Source organism: Protopterus annectens, chromosome 2.part0 (assembly GCF_019279795.1).
Source record: "Protopterus annectens isolate FY-2018-M chromosome 2.part0, PAN1.0, whole genome shotgun sequence".
Classification (NCBI taxonomy): Eukaryota; Metazoa; Chordata; order Ceratodontiformes; family Protopteridae; genus Protopterus; species Protopterus annectens.
In genome coordinates, this window is record NC_056728.1 from 165488806 (window position 1) to 165508505 (window position 19700).

Here is a 19700-nt window from a genome sequence, read left to right on the forward strand (position 1 = left end):
TATGATGATCATTTTATACTTGCCTTAGATTATGGGCGCACGAACAATCTATCCATTAGGTAAGATGCTGCAATAATTTTGTACATGTTCACTTCATAACTCTTGGCATGTTATCTCTACATATACATACATATGATAGCAAACTCTAGTACTTGAAGTATATAAGGAATATTTGCACAACGGTATGCTGTTTTTACTTCAATGGAACTGTGATCAGATTTTACCATAGTTACAGAATACTGAAATATAATTAAAAAGATGTATCCATTTCCTATTATTTGAAAAACATATTGCATAACAAAACAGCTGTCATTCATGCCACACTGGAGAAATTGTACAGAAATTTCTTATTTGAACTTAGAGCATCCAAGATGCAGTTAGATTTACTAAATGTGGAAGGGGAATCAGTTAATTTCAAAAAAGGACAGGTGACTCTACAATTATCTGCTAACAGTTTCAGATTTGAAAAGTAAAAATATCCATGGAGAAAAATATTAGATTTGATTAATACAAATATATAAATAGTGCTTACAAGGATAGAACTGTTTCTACTCAAAACACCATTTGTGAGTGACTGTAATTTCCAGTTACTGAATATGATCACAGTACAAGATAGTCTCTGAAAAAATTATTGCCAAAAAACACTGACCAAATTTGGGTTTGACCAAATGTGCCAGCTATCCTGCTAAGGAAATTACTTTACTTTGGGTTACATAAAATGTTAACTACCACTGTTTGTTTTCAGCTGTTATAACTTGGAATTTTTGATCATTTAGGAAACTTTTCGTTTATCACCTAGTATTATTAATAATCTGATCACAAATGGGAACACCACATTAGGAGGATATTTACATGTTTCTGTCCTGGAGAGTATATGCAATGTAATTAAAAAATGAAAGAACTTTTTTCTTCAGGAGGGGAACTCTAATCTTAGAAGTAATCTCCTGCATGCCGTTTAACTTGAAAGCGGTATACTATGACCACCTTGTGCTCTGAAGCACTTTATTAATGCCAAAAGCTTTACAAAGAATGCAAAACACAACAAATGCATAGCTGCTTCCACAACAGTGACTTCTTCTTTTAGGATATCCTATGAGAATATGACATGTTTAGTTCATTTAAATCAATTATTACATAGACATGAAATGCTTTTTGATTAAAATAGTGCATGCCTCATCCGCCCATCCCCCCTACAAACACACAAAGATAGAATTTCAGAGAAATAATGTTTCTGAACCACAAATGATTTTTCGAATTATAAACAAGGTATAATGAAAGTCATCTTACCGTCTCTGCTGTTGAGTTTTGCAAATTTTGGGCTATGCATTCCTGAAAGTTCTGAAGAACTATCAAATGCTGCTATTGGTAATGAAGCCACAAGTGGATCCTCACAATTATCTAAAACAGAAATTAAAACACAAACATTCTCAGTTAAATAGTATTAAATGGAGTTCCAATTTATAACAATACCATTTCAGCATTCTCCAAAGTAGTTCTGTGATATTAACTATTCTCACCAAAAAATTTTATTTTCCATACTTCTTTACCTTAGCATTTCAGATGAAGTCCTTTATCATCAGTTTTTATGTTATGTATTTCAAGATGGTCAGTATTTATGTAAAAGACAGTGGCTGGGATCCAGGAAGGCAGAGCGTATGGCAGAGGACAGCCTGCTATAGTTGCTATAGAGTAGGTGTGGATGTAATGCAGGGTTAGGTGTCTGTGCCATGCTCTAATGGTTAGTTATCCCTGGTGGTGGAGCACAAGTTCATAATGAGAAAAGGGTTACACAGCAATATATAAGCTGTAAATATAGCATTCCATGACTTGAGCTTGTTTTATGCAAGCCCCCCTTTCCATATGTAATGGAAACATGAGTTCTGTTTCCAATGTGCCCCTCCCACATATAGTTAAGATCACTATGGATAGCATGCTCTAACCCCCCTGAACCTTAAAGTAAAACCCATTTCTTATTCTTTAGGGCTTTCACCACCCTACCCTGAATATGATAAAACACTGCTCACTTTCTTAGGGTACCCTTTAGATCATAAATGTACGCCACTATACAGTGTACAGCACCGTCCCCTCCATTCCCTTATAAGGAATATATGCAGCGCTCATTGTTTCCAGGCAGTGCCTAGCACTTCCCAAATGTAAGGCATTGCTTACTGTTGGGGGCATGGCCTTTACTTTCACAAGGTGTACTGCAACAGGTTCATTGCTACAATTAATCACTCCTACACATAATGTCTCATAATTATGGGATATACTAAAGTGATTTCTAAGCACACTTGTTCTACAGCTATTTTAAATCAAATTTAAGATCTAAAAACTTTTACATGGCATACATGTATCTCATAAAAGTTATATGCAACTTTGCTGACCCATCAGAAACAGATCAACCAGACACATACATACATGCCTAGTACCCATGGGTATATTTCCCATTGATAGATGATTCAGAGAGCATTACAGAGTAGTGTGATCTCACAGTAAGAGGGACCAGTGGGATTGCCTAGGAGAAAGTTTGCCACCCTTTATGGCGAGCAGCTGTTACTAATCCCCTCATCTCACATAAAGCACAGCATGGCACGCAGAGGGTCATTGGCACTCTCTTAAGAGAAACAATGTTTTATAGAACATCAAGGCATACCATGCAACCATGAGTAGGATCAGAGTTTGGTGAAAGACACGCTCATCTGATTTGTGCTAACTCAATATACTAAAATTAATTTCTGCTTTACTGGGTCTTTGAGCAAAGCATTCATGAATTTTCTCAAAGGATTTTGCATAGAATGAAAGCAATAGAAATACATTTAATAACATTACATTTAGCAATAATTTAAGAAGGGTCACTCGTATACATTAATGCATATAACACTGCTGTAAAAGGCAGCAGAAATGCAGGCAAGAAACATGAACTACATGGTCAGAAAATGTATACAAACATTTACATTTGACTATAATGCTGCACGCATTATTCTATTGTGACTGTAGACTTTATCTGTAAGACTTTGCATATAAGCTTGCAAGTCCAATCTGCTTCTAGTTAGCTCCTTAAATACTGCTATATCATTATTGCAATATTGAAATTCTATGTCCTAAAAGGCACTACACAGTACTGAGTGGCTATTTCAATATGCTTAGAATGGGGAAACAGTAAAAGATATTGTCCAAAAATCTTTCATTGCAAGGTGTGAGTGCTGATCACAAATATCTGTTTATTAAATTTACTTTACTATCCAACTGTATTTTTACACTGATTCAGTAAGAATATATTGACCATTTTGCAATTAAGCCATGATAAAGGACAAATTATCATCCCAGAGATAAAAATTCAAACGTGGATATTCCAGGGTGACTCCCTGTCACCACTGCTATTCTGCCTTGCCCATAACCCATTAACCCATCTACTTAACAGCTTAGGCCATGGCTATAATTTGGCAGCACCAGGAAAACATCAGTTTGGGACAGGAATGTGATATAAAAGAACTTCAGCAACAGGGAGTGCATAAATATTTGGGAATTGATGAAGGATCAACAATAAAACATGAACAAATGCGAATAAAACTTAGTAAGGAATACTTTAGAAGACTTAAATTAATCCTGAATCAGTGCTGACATCTAGGAAAAAATCCAAGCTATAGACCAATTTGCTCTTCCTGTCCTAACTTACAGTTTTGGAGTGATTAACTGGCCCCCAAACATGTAGGATAGATTAGATAGGAAAACAAGAAGGATGCTTCATGCTCACCAAATGATTTATAAAAATCAGTGCATACCAAGATTATATATTCCCTGTTCTGAAGGAGGGATGGGCCTCCTTGAAATTGATTACATGTATAGATCTGCAATTGTGGGACCTCACAAGCCCTAAATGTAGTGAAAGTTTTGAAACATGAGGAGAATAAATCGAAGATGACTTCTCTGCTTAATCTAGCAGAAACATATCAGCATCAAGCAGGAAAGGAAACCAAACCAGAAGTAGATAAAAATGTGCCAAAAAACAAAAGAAAGAATATAAGGTGAAGGACCAGATGAAAAGGCAAGAAATGTGGAAAATGCATAAATATAGTTGCAAGTTTCACATCCAAGCTTTCCCTAAAAGAACCATCCCAGATAACCTAAACTGGGCAACTGGACACTAGCTGGCCAGTAGCTTAGTGACCCAGGACTCCTAGGTTATATGGCAGGCACACACTGATCAATAGGGGTACATACAACCCTCTCACTGTTAGCATGGCTCCCTTGCATAGGCATCTCCTATGTCAAAGAATATAAATTTGGTATTTTTGTTATATGCATTTGTCAGTGAAGTAAGGCGATTCAACCATACCACATTTAGCCTAGTTTGCATAACAGTTTTGAACATTGGCCACCACCACCACTGATGGCAGAGAGGAATAAGCACAGACTACAGCCCAGATGATTAGACTTTCATTACCAGCTATGGCACTTACTGAACTGGCTTAGGGGAGAGGAAGAGTGACAAGGCCCGTCTCTCCTCAGGGGTGGATGTGGGAGTACATGCCTATGGTGCACATTCCTGTGCCCAAGTCACTGGATGAACATGGGATCACTAGCTAGAAGGGCAGCAAGGTTGTCCAAAGGGGTTATGTCACCTTTGAAAGCAAGCCACATGCCTTTGCTGACACTCACAGCAAGCTGAAAAAATATGCATTGTTACATTATAGGTGTTTTACAACTAGTCGCATTATAAACTGCCATGGCAGATTTGTCAATTTAGGTTACAGTCGTGAGATGTTTTTTGTTTTTGCTTAATACAACATCATAGTCAGTAAAAACTAGCAAAACATATTTTTTGTAATTTGTCAGACAAATAGAAACAGCTATCTTACTATGCACAATAAAACAAAACTGTCACTAGAGATGCTAATTCACAGCATGAATCAGATACAAGAAAGCAATCATTTTTGTAGGACTGTTACAAACGCCTCTCAATAATACCATAATGCAGTGATACATGAAAATAGTTACAATTATTATCTGTTATAACTATTGTGACAATAGATACTGACAGTATTCCACATAAAATGCATTTTTACAAAATCAGTTTCTGTAGTATAGCTTAGATGTTTAATTATTACAATGAAGCAAAGTACTCCTGTCGGTGCTACTATCAGCTAAATATTAGCAATTATACAATGATCCCACCATTAATATTCTAAAATGTGCATACTGATTGGCCAGCGTGCCAGTTGCAAATCCCACAATATACCAACGAAAAAAGGACGGGTCGCACAAACTTTTTTTCGTTGGTATAAATTGCCGAAACTTTTTTTTTTAATAAAAAAAAATAAATAAAATAATAATAATAAAAAAAAAAATGGAGCAACGGAGACTTTCTTTTCTCCGCTGCTTCCGTTTCAAAGCATTGATGCACTAGGTATGCATGGGAACACAAGTCCCATACGCATGCACAGTACATCAACACAAGGAAGCAGTATACCACCACCAGCAGAAGAATAGTAATGCACCGTTATACAAAGACATTATTTAAGAAAAGTAAGTATTTTTTTCTTAAATAATGTCATTGTATAATAGCAATAACAGACTCCATGATTGTGGTATTGAAGATTTACCCACAGTTGGCTTTATTTAATCACTCGCGCTTCGCACTTGTGATTAAACCCACTCCAACCATGGATAAATCTTCAATATACCACACCACATCGTCGGTTATTGCTCAAGTATTACATGTTTTAAAATTGCTGTCATACACACTTTACATTTTCAGCTATAGCCATACCTCTCAACCTCTTAGAGCCAGAAATCTGGACAAAATCATAAATAAAGGTGGGACAAAGGCCCAAAAATAGGGACAATTTTTAAATATTGCTCTCACAAACTTAGAAAATTGATAGAATAACATGTTTTGCATTAGTATGAATTTTCTGAAGGGTATGAAGTCTAAAACTCAAATGCCTGTCATTATTTTTTAGCTTCAGTATTTAATGATTTGCCAACAATTTTCCAGAAAACCATAATTTTATGAAAAACGGACCAAAAATATGAAGCAAAAATCTGGACATTCTGTGAAAATCTGTACAGTTCAGAAATATAGCTATAGCTATTGGCCAGAATGATTTCCAGAAATTGGATGAGTAGGTCCTAAAGAACTGCTTTAAATCCCTTTAAGAAGTACAGAGTCTGTATCCTATATCTAGAAATTCATTCTCTGGATAATCCCATTATTTCTGTTTAGCAATATCAGTTTAGCAGACATAACTCACACATAAATGAAGATGTCATTGGAAAAGAGGTTACAAAATATTTCTGGGTCATTTAAGAATCTCATGCAAGTATGGAAATTAAAATTTAAGGAAATGGAGGCCTTAAATAAAATAGAGTGCAATCCCAATCTCAGGAACAAGATCCTGGTCCTGAATGATTCACAACTGACAACATTCACAGTAAATATTATGAATAAAAGTAAATTAATTATTAACATCAATAACATAAAAGAACAATATGATATATGCATGCATCAATACAGTCCGCCTCCTTTTAATATTAGGAAATAAATTGCATAAAAAAAAAATAACGCATTTCAGACAATGCAGGATACATCTCGAGCACTGCCTGATAACATAAGGGCAGCATCCAGATGATGTCACCCTAAGCTAGCTCGGTCATTCATGGAGCAGTATTATGATGTCTCCCTAGGCTAGCACGGTCATTCATGGAGCAGTATTATGATGTCACCCTAGGCTACCTCAGTCATTCATGGAGCAGTATTATGATGTCACCCTAATCTAGATCGGACATTCACGGAGCAGTTTTATGATGACACCCTAATCTAGATCGGACATTCACGGAGCAGTATTATGATGGCACCCCAGGCTAGATTGGTCATTCATGGAGTAGTATTATGATATCACCCTAATCTAGACTGGACATTCTTGGAGAAGCATTATGATGTTACCTTAGGCTAGATTGGTCATTCATGCTTGGGCTATGAAAGACATGTTTCTTATGTCCTGATACCTGGGAAGGGGGTACTGAAGACCACTCTTGAAAAAGCTAACAAGATTTCTAATGTTTTTAATTTCTCCAAGTTTTTTGGGTTTCTAATACCATGATGGGAATGGACCCCATTCCTAAGTCAAAGTACGATTAAAGTTCATGAATTTAATATTGTTTCACTCTTTGATGTCAGCCAAATGTGCTCTTCGCAGCACCCGCAATGTGCCCAGTAATGACTCCTTCTGCAATTCGTATGATGTTACATGAATTGTTACATGAATTGGTAACATATCTAAATACAATTGTAAATTCTTTTTTATAAGACTCGTTGCTCCTACTACTATTGGAACTGTCTGGGTATCTTTCTTCCACATGGCTCTCATTTCTGCCTGGAGGTCCAGGTATTTTATGACTTTGTGTCTCTCTGTACACAAGACACTGTAGTCACTAGGTGTGGTGAGTTCAATGATCAATGCTACTTTTGTCTTCTTTTCTTGGACCACTTCTCTTCTGTGGGTGCTATGATGCACAATGTGGCTATCATGAGGCAGTCTGCCCTGGTGTCATCCCTGATACAAGCTCAACACAACTTTTGGATATGACCAATAGAAACAGCAATGACTACAAGGTTGGTCGAGATGGACAGGCATACCTCTCAAGGACATCAATGTCAGAAGATGTTAACAGAGGAAAAATGGAATTTTAAAGATGGGCATAAGTATCACAAAAATATACTTTAGCAAAAAAATACAAAGAACCTAATCATGCTTACAGAATAGCAACTGCCATGCAAAAATTGGTGAAGGCGTGTGGTGCGTGGGTGCTCACAGTGTGCATTGAACATTACCATTCAATGCACAAATAGAAAAATGTTAGGTCATTCATTATTATTTCACTGGTGACAGGTGACACAGAACAAAACAGTAAACAATACAGACCACAGTAGGATTTTACCTCAGTAAAAACAACTGCAGATGTCAATCATTTTCCGGTGCATTATTATTGGCTGAACTGTACCTTTATGGTTAATGAGTATCATCTAAAATGAATGATTTCTGAAAGAATAAATGCAGTCACTACAGTTATGGTATTCTGGGGTAGGTCATTCTTATGCTGTCTGCTCATAGAACTGGACAATAACATATACTGATACCGACATTCACCATATTTTTATGAGCAACCCACCTATAAGAGTAGTTTAACATTACGTGATATATTTATTATTACATTGGACATTGGCATATGCTTATTGAAAACTTTAATAAAGTTTATTACCATGACTGTCAATAATGGATGTTGTTGTCCCACAATAAGACGCTGTCCAGTTCGATTCTCAGCTAGAATCTTCTGCATGAAGACATGCGTGAATGGGCGTACCTTCGTTGAAGGTTGTGCGTCAGGGCTGGTAACTCGGCAAGTAAAAATCAACTACCAATCATTAGCGGACCAGAGTTCCGCTGTGGCGACCCCTAACCAGGAAAAGCCGAAAGACACAACAACAACATGTAGACATTATCTCACTATGGACACAACAGTGGGTGAAAATGCATCAGTAATTTAGCTATATCATGTATACTAATGTGGTAACATATATAACACAGCACGGTAATCTGCCATGACATAGTGTGCCATTGTTTATTTTCTATAAGCATTTTATGGTGTCACTCATCTGATTAATAGTGCTTATTATTGCATAATACCACTCATGGAATATTTCTGCAGACTCAGCTGCATTGTTAGTTTCTATGTTTTTGTTCAGATGTACTCCCACAATATCCAGCGTTGCTACCACCTATCTATTAAGTTTAGCTAGAACATGCCAACCAAATGTGTCAATGTGTATTCATGTGCAGTTCCTTGATTACTCTGTTCTATGTGTATAGTCTTTAAACCATTAACTTGTACCTGTCCACCACACCGTCTCAAAATTAACATGATTGCAAACTGCAGACGATGCCTTTCTGCTGAAGGCTTAATGCTCATTTCTGAGACAAAGTGCTAGTCTACCCACATATTATTTAGTTGCCATTTTTCCTTTATTACCACCATTTTACAGACCCAGATATAATTCAGACCACAGATCTGTTCAATCCCCCTTTCTTGCTGCTACAGTAGTCCTAGAGGTAACTGTGCCACACAGTTGTAGCTTCTGGGATCCACCTGGATGATGCATCAGTGGAGGTTTTTACACCCAGCTTTACTAATTTTATTTAAAAAGCCATATTTGCAATTAGGTTATTTCCCTTTATTCTATCTTCCAATTTCCCCATAGCGTCCCCTACATGTATTTTTCACCTTTCCTTTCACTTAAGTTAGACTACTGTAGGGGGTTTTACACTACTTCTTGGCACTTATTTAGATCATCCTGGTGAACGTTGGCCATACATAACTTAATTTCTGATTGCCTTAGAATCTCTGGTCTAAATAATTTATTTCCACTAACTCTACTATGGTAGAATGCACAACACAACCTAATCAATGGGTTCTGTAACTTTTCTTTAGCAATTCCATATGCAGAGAAATTGTGTATAGACTGCAGTCACCTACAATGAAACTGTTCCTACCACCACTGCATACAGCAACCAACTGACTGGCCATATGTGCTACATTTTAGATTGGCTGGTAATACAGTCTACCTCTAGGCTTTACTCCTGTTGTAGCTGAAAGTCTGGCAGAGTTCAGTGTCTGTATTAGTTTTGTTTTATCTGGCCAATTGAGCAAAAGATTCCTTAGTTTCATTCAGAGTGCACATATTTTTCTCTATTTCAGGCTGTATTTGTTAACTCCTTGTAATAACACTCACTAGTATCCAGAGACTTTACTGTCTTGGCCATAAGTTACCAAATCCCTTAGGACACCCACACTTTCTGATTACACTTAAATATTCAGTCCATGTTGGAGTGAATGACTTCAGACGTACATCCCTGGACTACATGAAGAGAGACATGGAAGAGCTCTCAGATCACGTGGCCCAGGCAGGTATGACCCAAGCCCTGAGTAGCATCCTGCCTTCACCCAGAATGATACCACAGTATAAGGACAAAATGATTGACTTCAACAATTGGCTAAGCTTCTGGTGTCATTCAAAGGGGATCCAGTATCTGCCTGGGGCAACATGAGCGACAAACCACAATGCTTTGCCAGAGATGGTCTGCGCCTGTCACCCCTGGGATTCAGGTTACTGGCTAAGGCTCTTGCCACCCCTATAGTGCCTTTTTTAGGCAAGGTTCAAAGGACAAAACCACCACCATAACAGATACAAGCATGCAAAATCTGAAGTTAATGCTACTCAATGCTAGGAAGTCTAAACCTCAAAATGCACTCTCTTGAGGCACTCTTAAAAATGTAGAGCATCGATATCTGTGCAGTAACTGAGGCCTGGTTCAGGGCTCCAGAGAGCACCCCTGCAATACCAGGCTACAACACTTACCACACTTTTCTGCTACCAAATCAAGACTGTAACACTAAAGGTGGAGGAGTGTCCATATTCACCAAGGATATTCACACCTCCAGGCTAGTTGCCCAATACAATGCATCTGAAATTCTCCAGGTGCAACTAACACTAGGTAAGACTGCAATCCAAATTGTAGCTTGCTACAGATCCCTCACCATGCCCCAAGATTTCTCACTACACCTTTCTAAACATACTGGAAAATATTAAGATACAACCAAACACCCTAATACTGGGTGATTTCAACTACCCTGCCATTAACTGGGAAAACTACTCAGGTACCAACACCTTTTCCCAACGGTTCTTGGAAATCCATTGTCCCACCAGGGGCTCCAATACTCTAGACCTGGTCATTACCAACATGGGAGATGGATGCTCCACACCAGTGGTCACCCCCTCATTGGTCAGGTCTGACCATAAGCAAATCACCCTTGACATCCACATCCCACCCCCACCCCCCAGTAAGGAAACCTCCGTAAAAAACTTCTCCAAAGCCAACTTCATGCTACTCAAGTCAGAAGTGATAAACTTCATGACACCCATGCAGACAGGAGCTGACAGTTCGACTGTTGAATCACAGACTAAGGCACTTTATGAGCATATCCACTCGTGCATGAATCGTGCCATCCCAAATAGAACCAAGATGCTCTCCTCCAAAAAAAGGAAGCCAATCTGGTGGTTCCCCCACCATAAACAAACTATACAACAGAAGAAAGAAACTGCTGCAGAAGAAAGGAAAATCCCAGGATGCAAAAAACTCCCTTACCAGCCTCAGTAAGAAGCTGAGATCCCTCATAAAATCCTCCAAAGCTAGTTATGAAAATCAAATTGCCAAAGATTCCAAAGACAACCACAAGGCATTCTATAGTTATGTCAACAATCTAAATGGCAATGTTCAGATATGCTCTGAGCTACAACAGAATGGCATTAAATATACTGATCCCAAGGATATTGCTAATATCCTGGAAGATCGATTTAGTGCCAACTTCACCCCGCTCTCACCCTCTAAAAGGCCCATCTCAATACCAAAAGATTGCCAGATTCCGGTAATCACGGCCACACAGGTAGAAACTGCACTCTCCAAAGCTAAGAATACAGCATCCATGGGACCAGATGACATCCTAGGCTGTGTACTACATGAATTATAAAATTAACTGGTACCTCACCTAAGTGTCATGTTTAATCAAAGCCTCACCTCAGGCTTTGTGCCCATTGAGTGGCGCACAGCTACATTTATCCCACTCCACAAGGGGAAATCCACCTTCGATCCTGGGAACTACCATCCCATCAGTCTGACAAGCCTGATCTGATCTGGGGCATGGGATGTATTATCATGGAACTTATAAACAAAGACATTGGCAACCTTCAAACGCTGGACCCCACCCAGTTTGGGTTTGTGAAGGGCTGATCTTGCTGTCTCCTGAACCTGATTGACTTCAAATCAGTCTCCAGAGCTGTGGACGAGGGTAAGGCAATCCACACAGCCTATCTGGACCTAGCCAAGGCCTTCAACATCATCCAAAATGGATTCCTGCAAGTAAGACATCTGCAAGGTCTCAAAATACCAACATAAACCAAAAAAAAAAACAACCAGTAGATAGAGAAAGCCATAAAATATTATATTATTTCACTTGAGTCAAGACATCAATATACAAAAGTAACAGACTGGTTTCGGCTTATAATTAACTAAGCCTTCATCAGTGTAAAGACACAATAAAACTCATACATTTATATACTGTGTCACTAGCCCATAAACCAATTAGAGGTGTTCATTTAATCCTGGGGCAAAAAGCCTTCCTAGTCTAATAATCCATTTTTCTCTCTTTGGCATTAAGTAATTCATGCCACCCAGATTTATTAAATTTCATACCCATGATTCTGTCTATAATAATAAAATGAAAAGGTGGATTTCAGCATGTTTGTGTAAAGCATTTGTATGTCTTTTATTTTTAATCTCACTAAGATGTTCTGAAATGTTCTGAAATTCTGTGTTTAAATGCCCTGGACGTTTGACCTGCATAGAAAGCAGAGCCCTGTCATGCGGCCAGATAAATAACCCAATCTGAACAGCAGTTCGCAAAGAAGGAGATATCATATACTGTACTGGTATTTTTACTAGTGAAACTATTCACTTGTAATACTCTGCTACATTGTGTGCAGTGACCACATGAATAACGTCCTTTGACAATTCGCCCCTCAGTGGTACTTTGCAACCTTTTCTTAGGTTTATATACGCCTTGTTTATAGGTTGTTTTCTTCGACACCATCCCTCACTCTGGAATCATAGACAAACTTACTAAACTGGGCATAAATCCCTATGTCACTCAATGGGTTGCCAACTGGCTTACTGACAGAACCCAGACTGTAAAAGTAGCTGACTCCAGATCCAACTCCAAACAAGTGACAAGTGGAGTACCTCAGGGTTCAGTCCTGGGACTGCTCTTGTTTGGCATCTGCTTCTCTGAAGTACAAGCCAACACTAAGGGACTCTGGCTAACAAAGTTTGCAGATGACTGCAAACTGGGAGCCATTACTGAATCCCCAAATGATGTGGATATTCTACAAAAGAGCCTTACAGAAACAGATGCTTGGTGCCAGAGCCATGGGCTCAAGCTCATGCCAAAAAATGTATAGTTATCCCCTTTGGGAAAAACCATGTACCCATGAATTACCAAATAGGTGGCAGTATACTAAACACATAAAGTGTGATGAGAGACTTAGGGACACAGGTGGACAGTGGTCTCACCTTTGATAACCACATCGCCACAACAGTCAGGAAATCCTTCTATGTGGCACACCTCATCACTAAGGGCTTTTTCATCCAGAAAAAAGGAGGTCATTGTCCCACTGTATTCATCCCTCATTAGACCCATTATAGAGCACAATGCCCCATTTGGTATGTATCTCAAAAGACATCTGTAACAGCTGGAAAGGCCGCAGAAATACCTCAGTAAAAGAATCACAGGCCTAAAGCAGATACCCTATACTGACCATCTAAAATAACTCCAGCTATTCTCTATGGCATATCGTCTACTCAGAGATGATCTCGGCTTAACATACAAGGCCATGTCAAACCCTGAGGTGTTGGACATGCTCCACTTAAATAATTCCCAACCCCTCAGAGCCACATGCTCCAAGGATCCAAACTTTGTCATCACAACGAACAAAACATGCTGGAGAGATAGGTTCCTGACCCGGAGACTCCCCATACTCTGGCATAGACTGCCCATACATGTCAAGCAGAGCACCTCCTTGGCCCTCTTCAAAAGGAACTTTGACAATTGTATGGGAGATAGGAAATTCACCCGGGGATCACGTCAGTTGCCCTGCTAGACAGGGGTCCAGGGAAGTAAATATTGTGGGAAGAAATATCCAGGGAATTTTTATGGCTAGGCTTGTATAGGCCCTAGGGCCAATAGCCTAGTACCAACCTATGAACCGATGAACCTTTATTTTTGGCTATTTGCCTTAGGACTCCATTGCATGCCTATTGCCTTATGCACTCCTTCTTTTATATGTACTGCTTTTACTTGTATTAGATTTACTTCTGTACGCTCAGTAACATTCTGGTATAGTTACTACTTGCTATTATTTATGAAGTGATTTATTTCCGTAGTCTCCATTAGGGTTCCATTGTATGCTGATTCCCCTTACACATAAAGTCTGCTATAGTTACTACTGCTATTAAAACCAAAATTGAAGTGAAGACTCGACTGATGTAGACACGAAAACCAAATAAAACAAATATCAGTCCAGGAAGACCTCAACCACTCGATATAATCCACTCAATAGTGTGTTCAAAGTACCACTCAGTTTATTAACGCCAATAAATACAATTGCAACGTTTTCGTCAGGAACACCTCGACTTCTTCAGATACTGATAAAAACTATTGTCTCCCAGAGGTAGATCCCAAGTGCATTCAAGCTGCACATTTTCTAGCTTTGCTGATTCCTAAATAGACCCAGAAATGAGATTGATGGTGGTAGTCAGTGATTTATGAAATAATACGCTTTCTTGCTATTTCTGATCACACTGGTCTTTAGATTCCTAACGTTGTCGAGAAGCCTGGGCACAGAAAAAGCAGCTAAAGACGCCCACATTTGATCCAGAATACTACTGCTATTACTTATGAACACACTTATTTCTGTACTCCCAGTAACATTCTGGTATACTTACTACTGTTGTTACTTATGAACACACTTATTTCTGTACTCCCAGTAACATTCTGGTATACTTACTACTGTTGTTACTTATGAACACACTTATTTCTGTACTCCCAGTAACATTCTGGTATACTTACTACTGCTATTACTTATGAACAGGTTTACTTCTGTACTCTCAGTATGCCGATTCCCCTTACACAATCAATCTGGTATAGTTATTACTGCTATTACTTATGAAGACATTTATTTCTATACTCTTGGTAACAATCTGATATAGTTACCACATCTATTTCTTATGAACATATTTATTTTGGTTCTCTCAGTAACATTCTGATACAGGTTATATCAATGGTCTAATAGCATGGGTTAATCTTACATACCCACATCTTCAGGCTTACTGGGCCTATACACATGATTTTTCACACCTCCTGACTGTGACTGAAATATTCTCCTGTTTTTATTTTCACTTTTATTTCCATTTCTTCTTATTCTGCACATGTGTTGGTGGGCCAGAAGTGCCTCCATCTGCACTTTTGGTTTGAGGGCGTGCCTACAAAGTGGTTCCATTCTCTTCACTGTTTCTGCTGTTGGTCACTATAGCCTATATACTTGCATAAACATTCCTTTAAGTACATTTAGGAACTGCTTAATATCTCATCTAGATCCCATGAATCCCTCATATCCAGGTCAAGTTCATTCTGCTGTTAAGGACCCTTTCAGTTCTGTCTACAGTCTCCTTTGCTTAAGCCACATTTCTATTCTCTTTACATTTTTCTTATTAGAATCCAATAATAGGATATTATGCATAGAAGCTTAACATGGTAACCAACCCTGAAATGAATGTTGTTGTTTCTTTCGGCTTTTCCTGGTTAGGGGTTGCCACAGCGGAACTCCAGTCCGCTGATGATTGGTAGTTGATTTTTACATGCCGAGTTACCAGCCCTGATGCACAACCTTCAACGAAGGCATGCCCATTCACGCATGTCTCCACGCAGAAGACGGTCTAGCTGAGAATCGAACCGGATAGTGTCTTACTGTGAGGCGACAATGCTACCGGAACACCACCACCGCGGTCAACCCTGAAATGAATGCTATTCCCTTTTTGGTACTTTTTTAGAACTGGTTCTCTCAGTAGGACAGACCCATACAGTTACCCTCAGTTTCATTGTTTTGGTTGGGGAAAGGGAGATGGACTGGAGTAGATGGCAGTGTCACATATGCATCTTACTGTTTATCTCGATGTAATCATACTCACAAAATAATTTCAGGGTAGGTTCTCAGCAGTGATTTGCTTATATCTGCAAAGCATTGTGGGCAAGTAAAAGCAACTCAATTCTTTAGAAGGGTAGCTTCTTACCTACTTTGTTGTTTCACAAGATCATCATCACAAACATTACTTACCAGTGCAAGGTGTTCCACCTACAACACCTAATGGCCAACCTGCCATTCTAGGAAGAAACTCCTACTCGTGTGTTTAGTGTGAAAATAGTCTAAACACTAATTTAGATAGCGAATAATTTGTCATGGCAGGAGATTCTAGCTCTAAAAAATCATTTGGCTTCCTTTAGCAGCAAAAAGTCAAAAATAACTCACTTTTTGCATAAAAACTATATGCAGGCATTGTACATAGTAAGGAGGTTACACTCAATGTCAACATATAATTTATTGGTTACTTTCTAAAGCAAGTTTTAACTAACAAAGTGCACAAGTGGCAGGAATGTGCTATAAGTCAGTAGGAGGGCATGTATAAGGTTAAAGCTTTGAAGCAGTGCACATCCAACATGTTGACTACACCATGTATTGCATTTGTCAGGAATCTATATAAAATGTTTTATATTGGAGAAGCGGTGATTGAAATGAGTAGCAGGATGCACAGTGTAGTACAAACAAAGAAACGAGGACATCAGAGTAAAACAAAATAGGACCAACTGCAGACAACATGAATGATAACAGGTTATGGGGTTCAAGCATGACTGTCAAAGAAAGGTGTTACTGCTAAAAGAAAATGTTCGGTCTGCTTGTTTTTGTTGACAGTTTTACATATATCCATTTCCCATACCACATATTCTTTTAAAAGTCACTGTGGTAATAAGCTAAGCAGGACAAATAAGAATTCTTTATCCCCTCCGCAAGAATCTCCATCCAGATCCTCCTAGGAGATGCCAAAGCATTCAGTCTAGAGAGTTATAAACTTCCTTCAGTGGGCTGTTCCTGGTATACCTCCATAGGAGGCACGTCAGAGCATCATTACTTGGCACCCAAACTACCCTAACTGGCTTCTCTCTGTCCTGAGGATCACTGGCTGCACACAAAGGTTCTCCCAGATTGCTGAGCTCACTAGGGGAGGGAGGATCCAATAATACAATGTTGACACACTTTAGGTCCCCTGGGAAAACATACAATAGGGTGTTGGAAATAGTATTCTGAGAACCGACCCCCTGAGTCAGCAGTGCAGATTCTGTCAGAGACAAGGAAAAGTGGACCCACTCTGCTGTTACATAGTTATTGAAAAGGTCACAGAAGTTGGACTTAGTATTTTGCAAACCTACAAAAGCCATATGGCTGAGTACCCCAAATGTTCTGAGGCAGGGGCTACAGCAATACAGGGGTTTGAGCCCACTACTGCATGGCATTTAGTTCCTGTATTAATAATGTTAAAGATGGGAAGAGGAGGAGGAGCATATTAAGGGTATGCATTGTTCCCCTCCCATTTATGTTTTTTCAGTGATAGGATATAAAGGCCCTGCTTATATCTGGAGAGTACTAGAGAAACAAGTGTTGCATCTCTGTTGCTTGGTGCTGATGTTGTTTTCTTAGCATCAAATAACTGATCTGTGGCATGCACTGATGCAATTTACTGCTAACTGGAAATAACTGTGAACTGTGGTATGCACTGGAGACATTTACTAATTGCAAATAATCAGTGATGAGCTGAGACAGATGCCTGGTGTCAAAGCCATGGCCTCAAGCTCAATGCCAAAAAGTGCATTGTCATTCCTTTTGGTAAAAACTCAGTACCCATGAACTACCACATAGGTGGTAATCTACTTAACACCGAAAGTGTGATAAGAGACCTTGGGACACAGGTGGACAGTAGTCTCTCCTTTAATAATCACATCGCCACAGTAGTCAGGAAATCCTTCTATGTGTCACACCTCATCACAAAATGTTTCTCATCCAGGAAAAAAGAGGTCATTGTTCCCCCTACTCGTCACTCATTAGGCTCATTATAGAGTACAATTCCCCTTTTGGTACTTAACTCAAAAGACATCTACAACAACTGGAAAGGCCACAGAAATACCTCACAAAGAGGATTACCGGCCTCAAAGAGATGCCCTATGCAGACCGTCTCAAAAAACTGCAGCTTTACTCTGTTGCATATCGCCTACTCAGAGGCAATCTCTGCCTAACACACAAAGCTATGTCAAACCCAGAGCTTTTAGACATGCTCCACTTAAAGAAATCCCAATCACTACGAGCTACACGCTCTACGGACCTAAACCTAGTCACCACAATAAACAGAACATGCTGGAGGGATAGATTACTGTCCCACAGACTTCCCATACTCTGGAACAAACTACCTATCTATATCAAACAAAGCTCCTCATTAGCACTCTTCAAGCAAAATCTTGATGATTGGATGAGAGATAGGAAATTCACCCCGGGGATCACTTCTGTGGCTCTGCCCGACAGTGGCACAGGAAAATAATTTTCTTGGGTGGCGAAAGCCAGGGTACATTTGGTTAGGCTTATATAGGACCTAGGGCCAATAGCCTAGTACCTACCTATGAAGCTATGAACCTATGAAACCACTGTCTTATCCCAGAAAAAAATGTACTGTTCTCTGCAGGTGAGTGTGGGGGCATCTACTGCAACTGGTGTGAACACGTTTTGGGTTGTGTTCACAAATGATGTTAAAGGGGACTGGGTGATTGATCACTGCAGATATGGAGCAGTGGCAGTATGTTTTTGCCTTTTTTTGTTTTTTATAGACTAGTCTTTTGTACTGTGTTTTTAAGTAGTCTTTTTATTTTACTTACTTATCAAACATCCATCACCACCAAATATGAATGGCATGTATCTGTAGACTCTTTCATGTGTCTTCATGTGAAGAAATCAGCTTGTTACAGTTCTTGCCATGGTAAGACTTTAAACCCACAGGATCAGATCAGATAAATAGCTAAATACATTATCTTTCCTTTCTAGCTCTTGCTTTATGTATTGGCCTATCTTCTAAGATTTCATGCACGCTGCCTATATTCACTTGGTTTGACTGCACATTTCCTCCCCGTGCTTATTTGCCTTATTACATATATTTCTGTGTAAAATGTTTTACATTGTGTAATGGCACCACAGATGTTTATTTACTTGCCTACATTTTTTCCCTGTAATTTTCCTTTATAAATAATTAGTTTGATCGATGTTTGTTTAAAGTTTCCATCTTAGGTCTCCACTGTATATGGATTTCTCCCAGTCGGGCTTTTCCATTCTACAAAGAAAAACAGACTGATAAACAGAGACAGATACAGTAAATAAATATTTGAACCAAAGTACTGGCTGAGCACTACATTATCCATTTTTTATTAGGGCTCCCTGAAACCTGCAAACCCTATGATGTTGGACAAACCATTCACTGGGAGGTAGGGATACATAAGAACAAAAAGTATCATAGAAGATGCATGCTCTGGGGGCTTGGGAGTTGAAACATTTACAGGTCACCTGCCATTAGATACAGAGGTGCCAAACCAGGGGTGAAATCCTGGTTCCCTATTCAGTTGTACAAGTTTCACTTGAATTGTTTGTTAGGGAGGAGCTCTGTTTCACAGGGATGGGGAGAGCCTGTTTCAGAGAATGTGTAGTCTTTGGGATATATACCTGGCAATGCAGCAATTCTTATTTATATTACAGGCATGATTTTAAGTTTTTAGAACAGATAATTCTGGTGCTGTTTTTCCCTGATACACAGGAGCTCCATCAGTGTGGGGCCTGAAGATGCCTTATATGCCAAGCATAGATCTCCCCTCAACAGCTTTGAGGGCTAGGGCTTTGAGGTGGTTTGCATATGATGTTATTTATGTCCTGTGGACATTCCAGTTGT

General features: G+C 39.1%; 1 protein-coding gene across 1 annotated transcript in view; it reads right to left on the reverse strand.

Annotated features, from left to right (window-relative positions):
- CNTNAP5 (contactin associated protein family member 5) overlaps nucleotides 1–19700 on the reverse strand; it is a 4019360-nt gene that overhangs the window by 3534372 nt on the left and 465288 nt on the right. The window contains exon 2 of the mRNA XM_044060643.1: nucleotides 1288–1398. Coding sequence (XP_043916578.1) covers nucleotides 1288–1398 — 111 coding nt within the window. The remainder of the gene's footprint in view (nucleotides 1–1287; nucleotides 1399–19700) is intronic.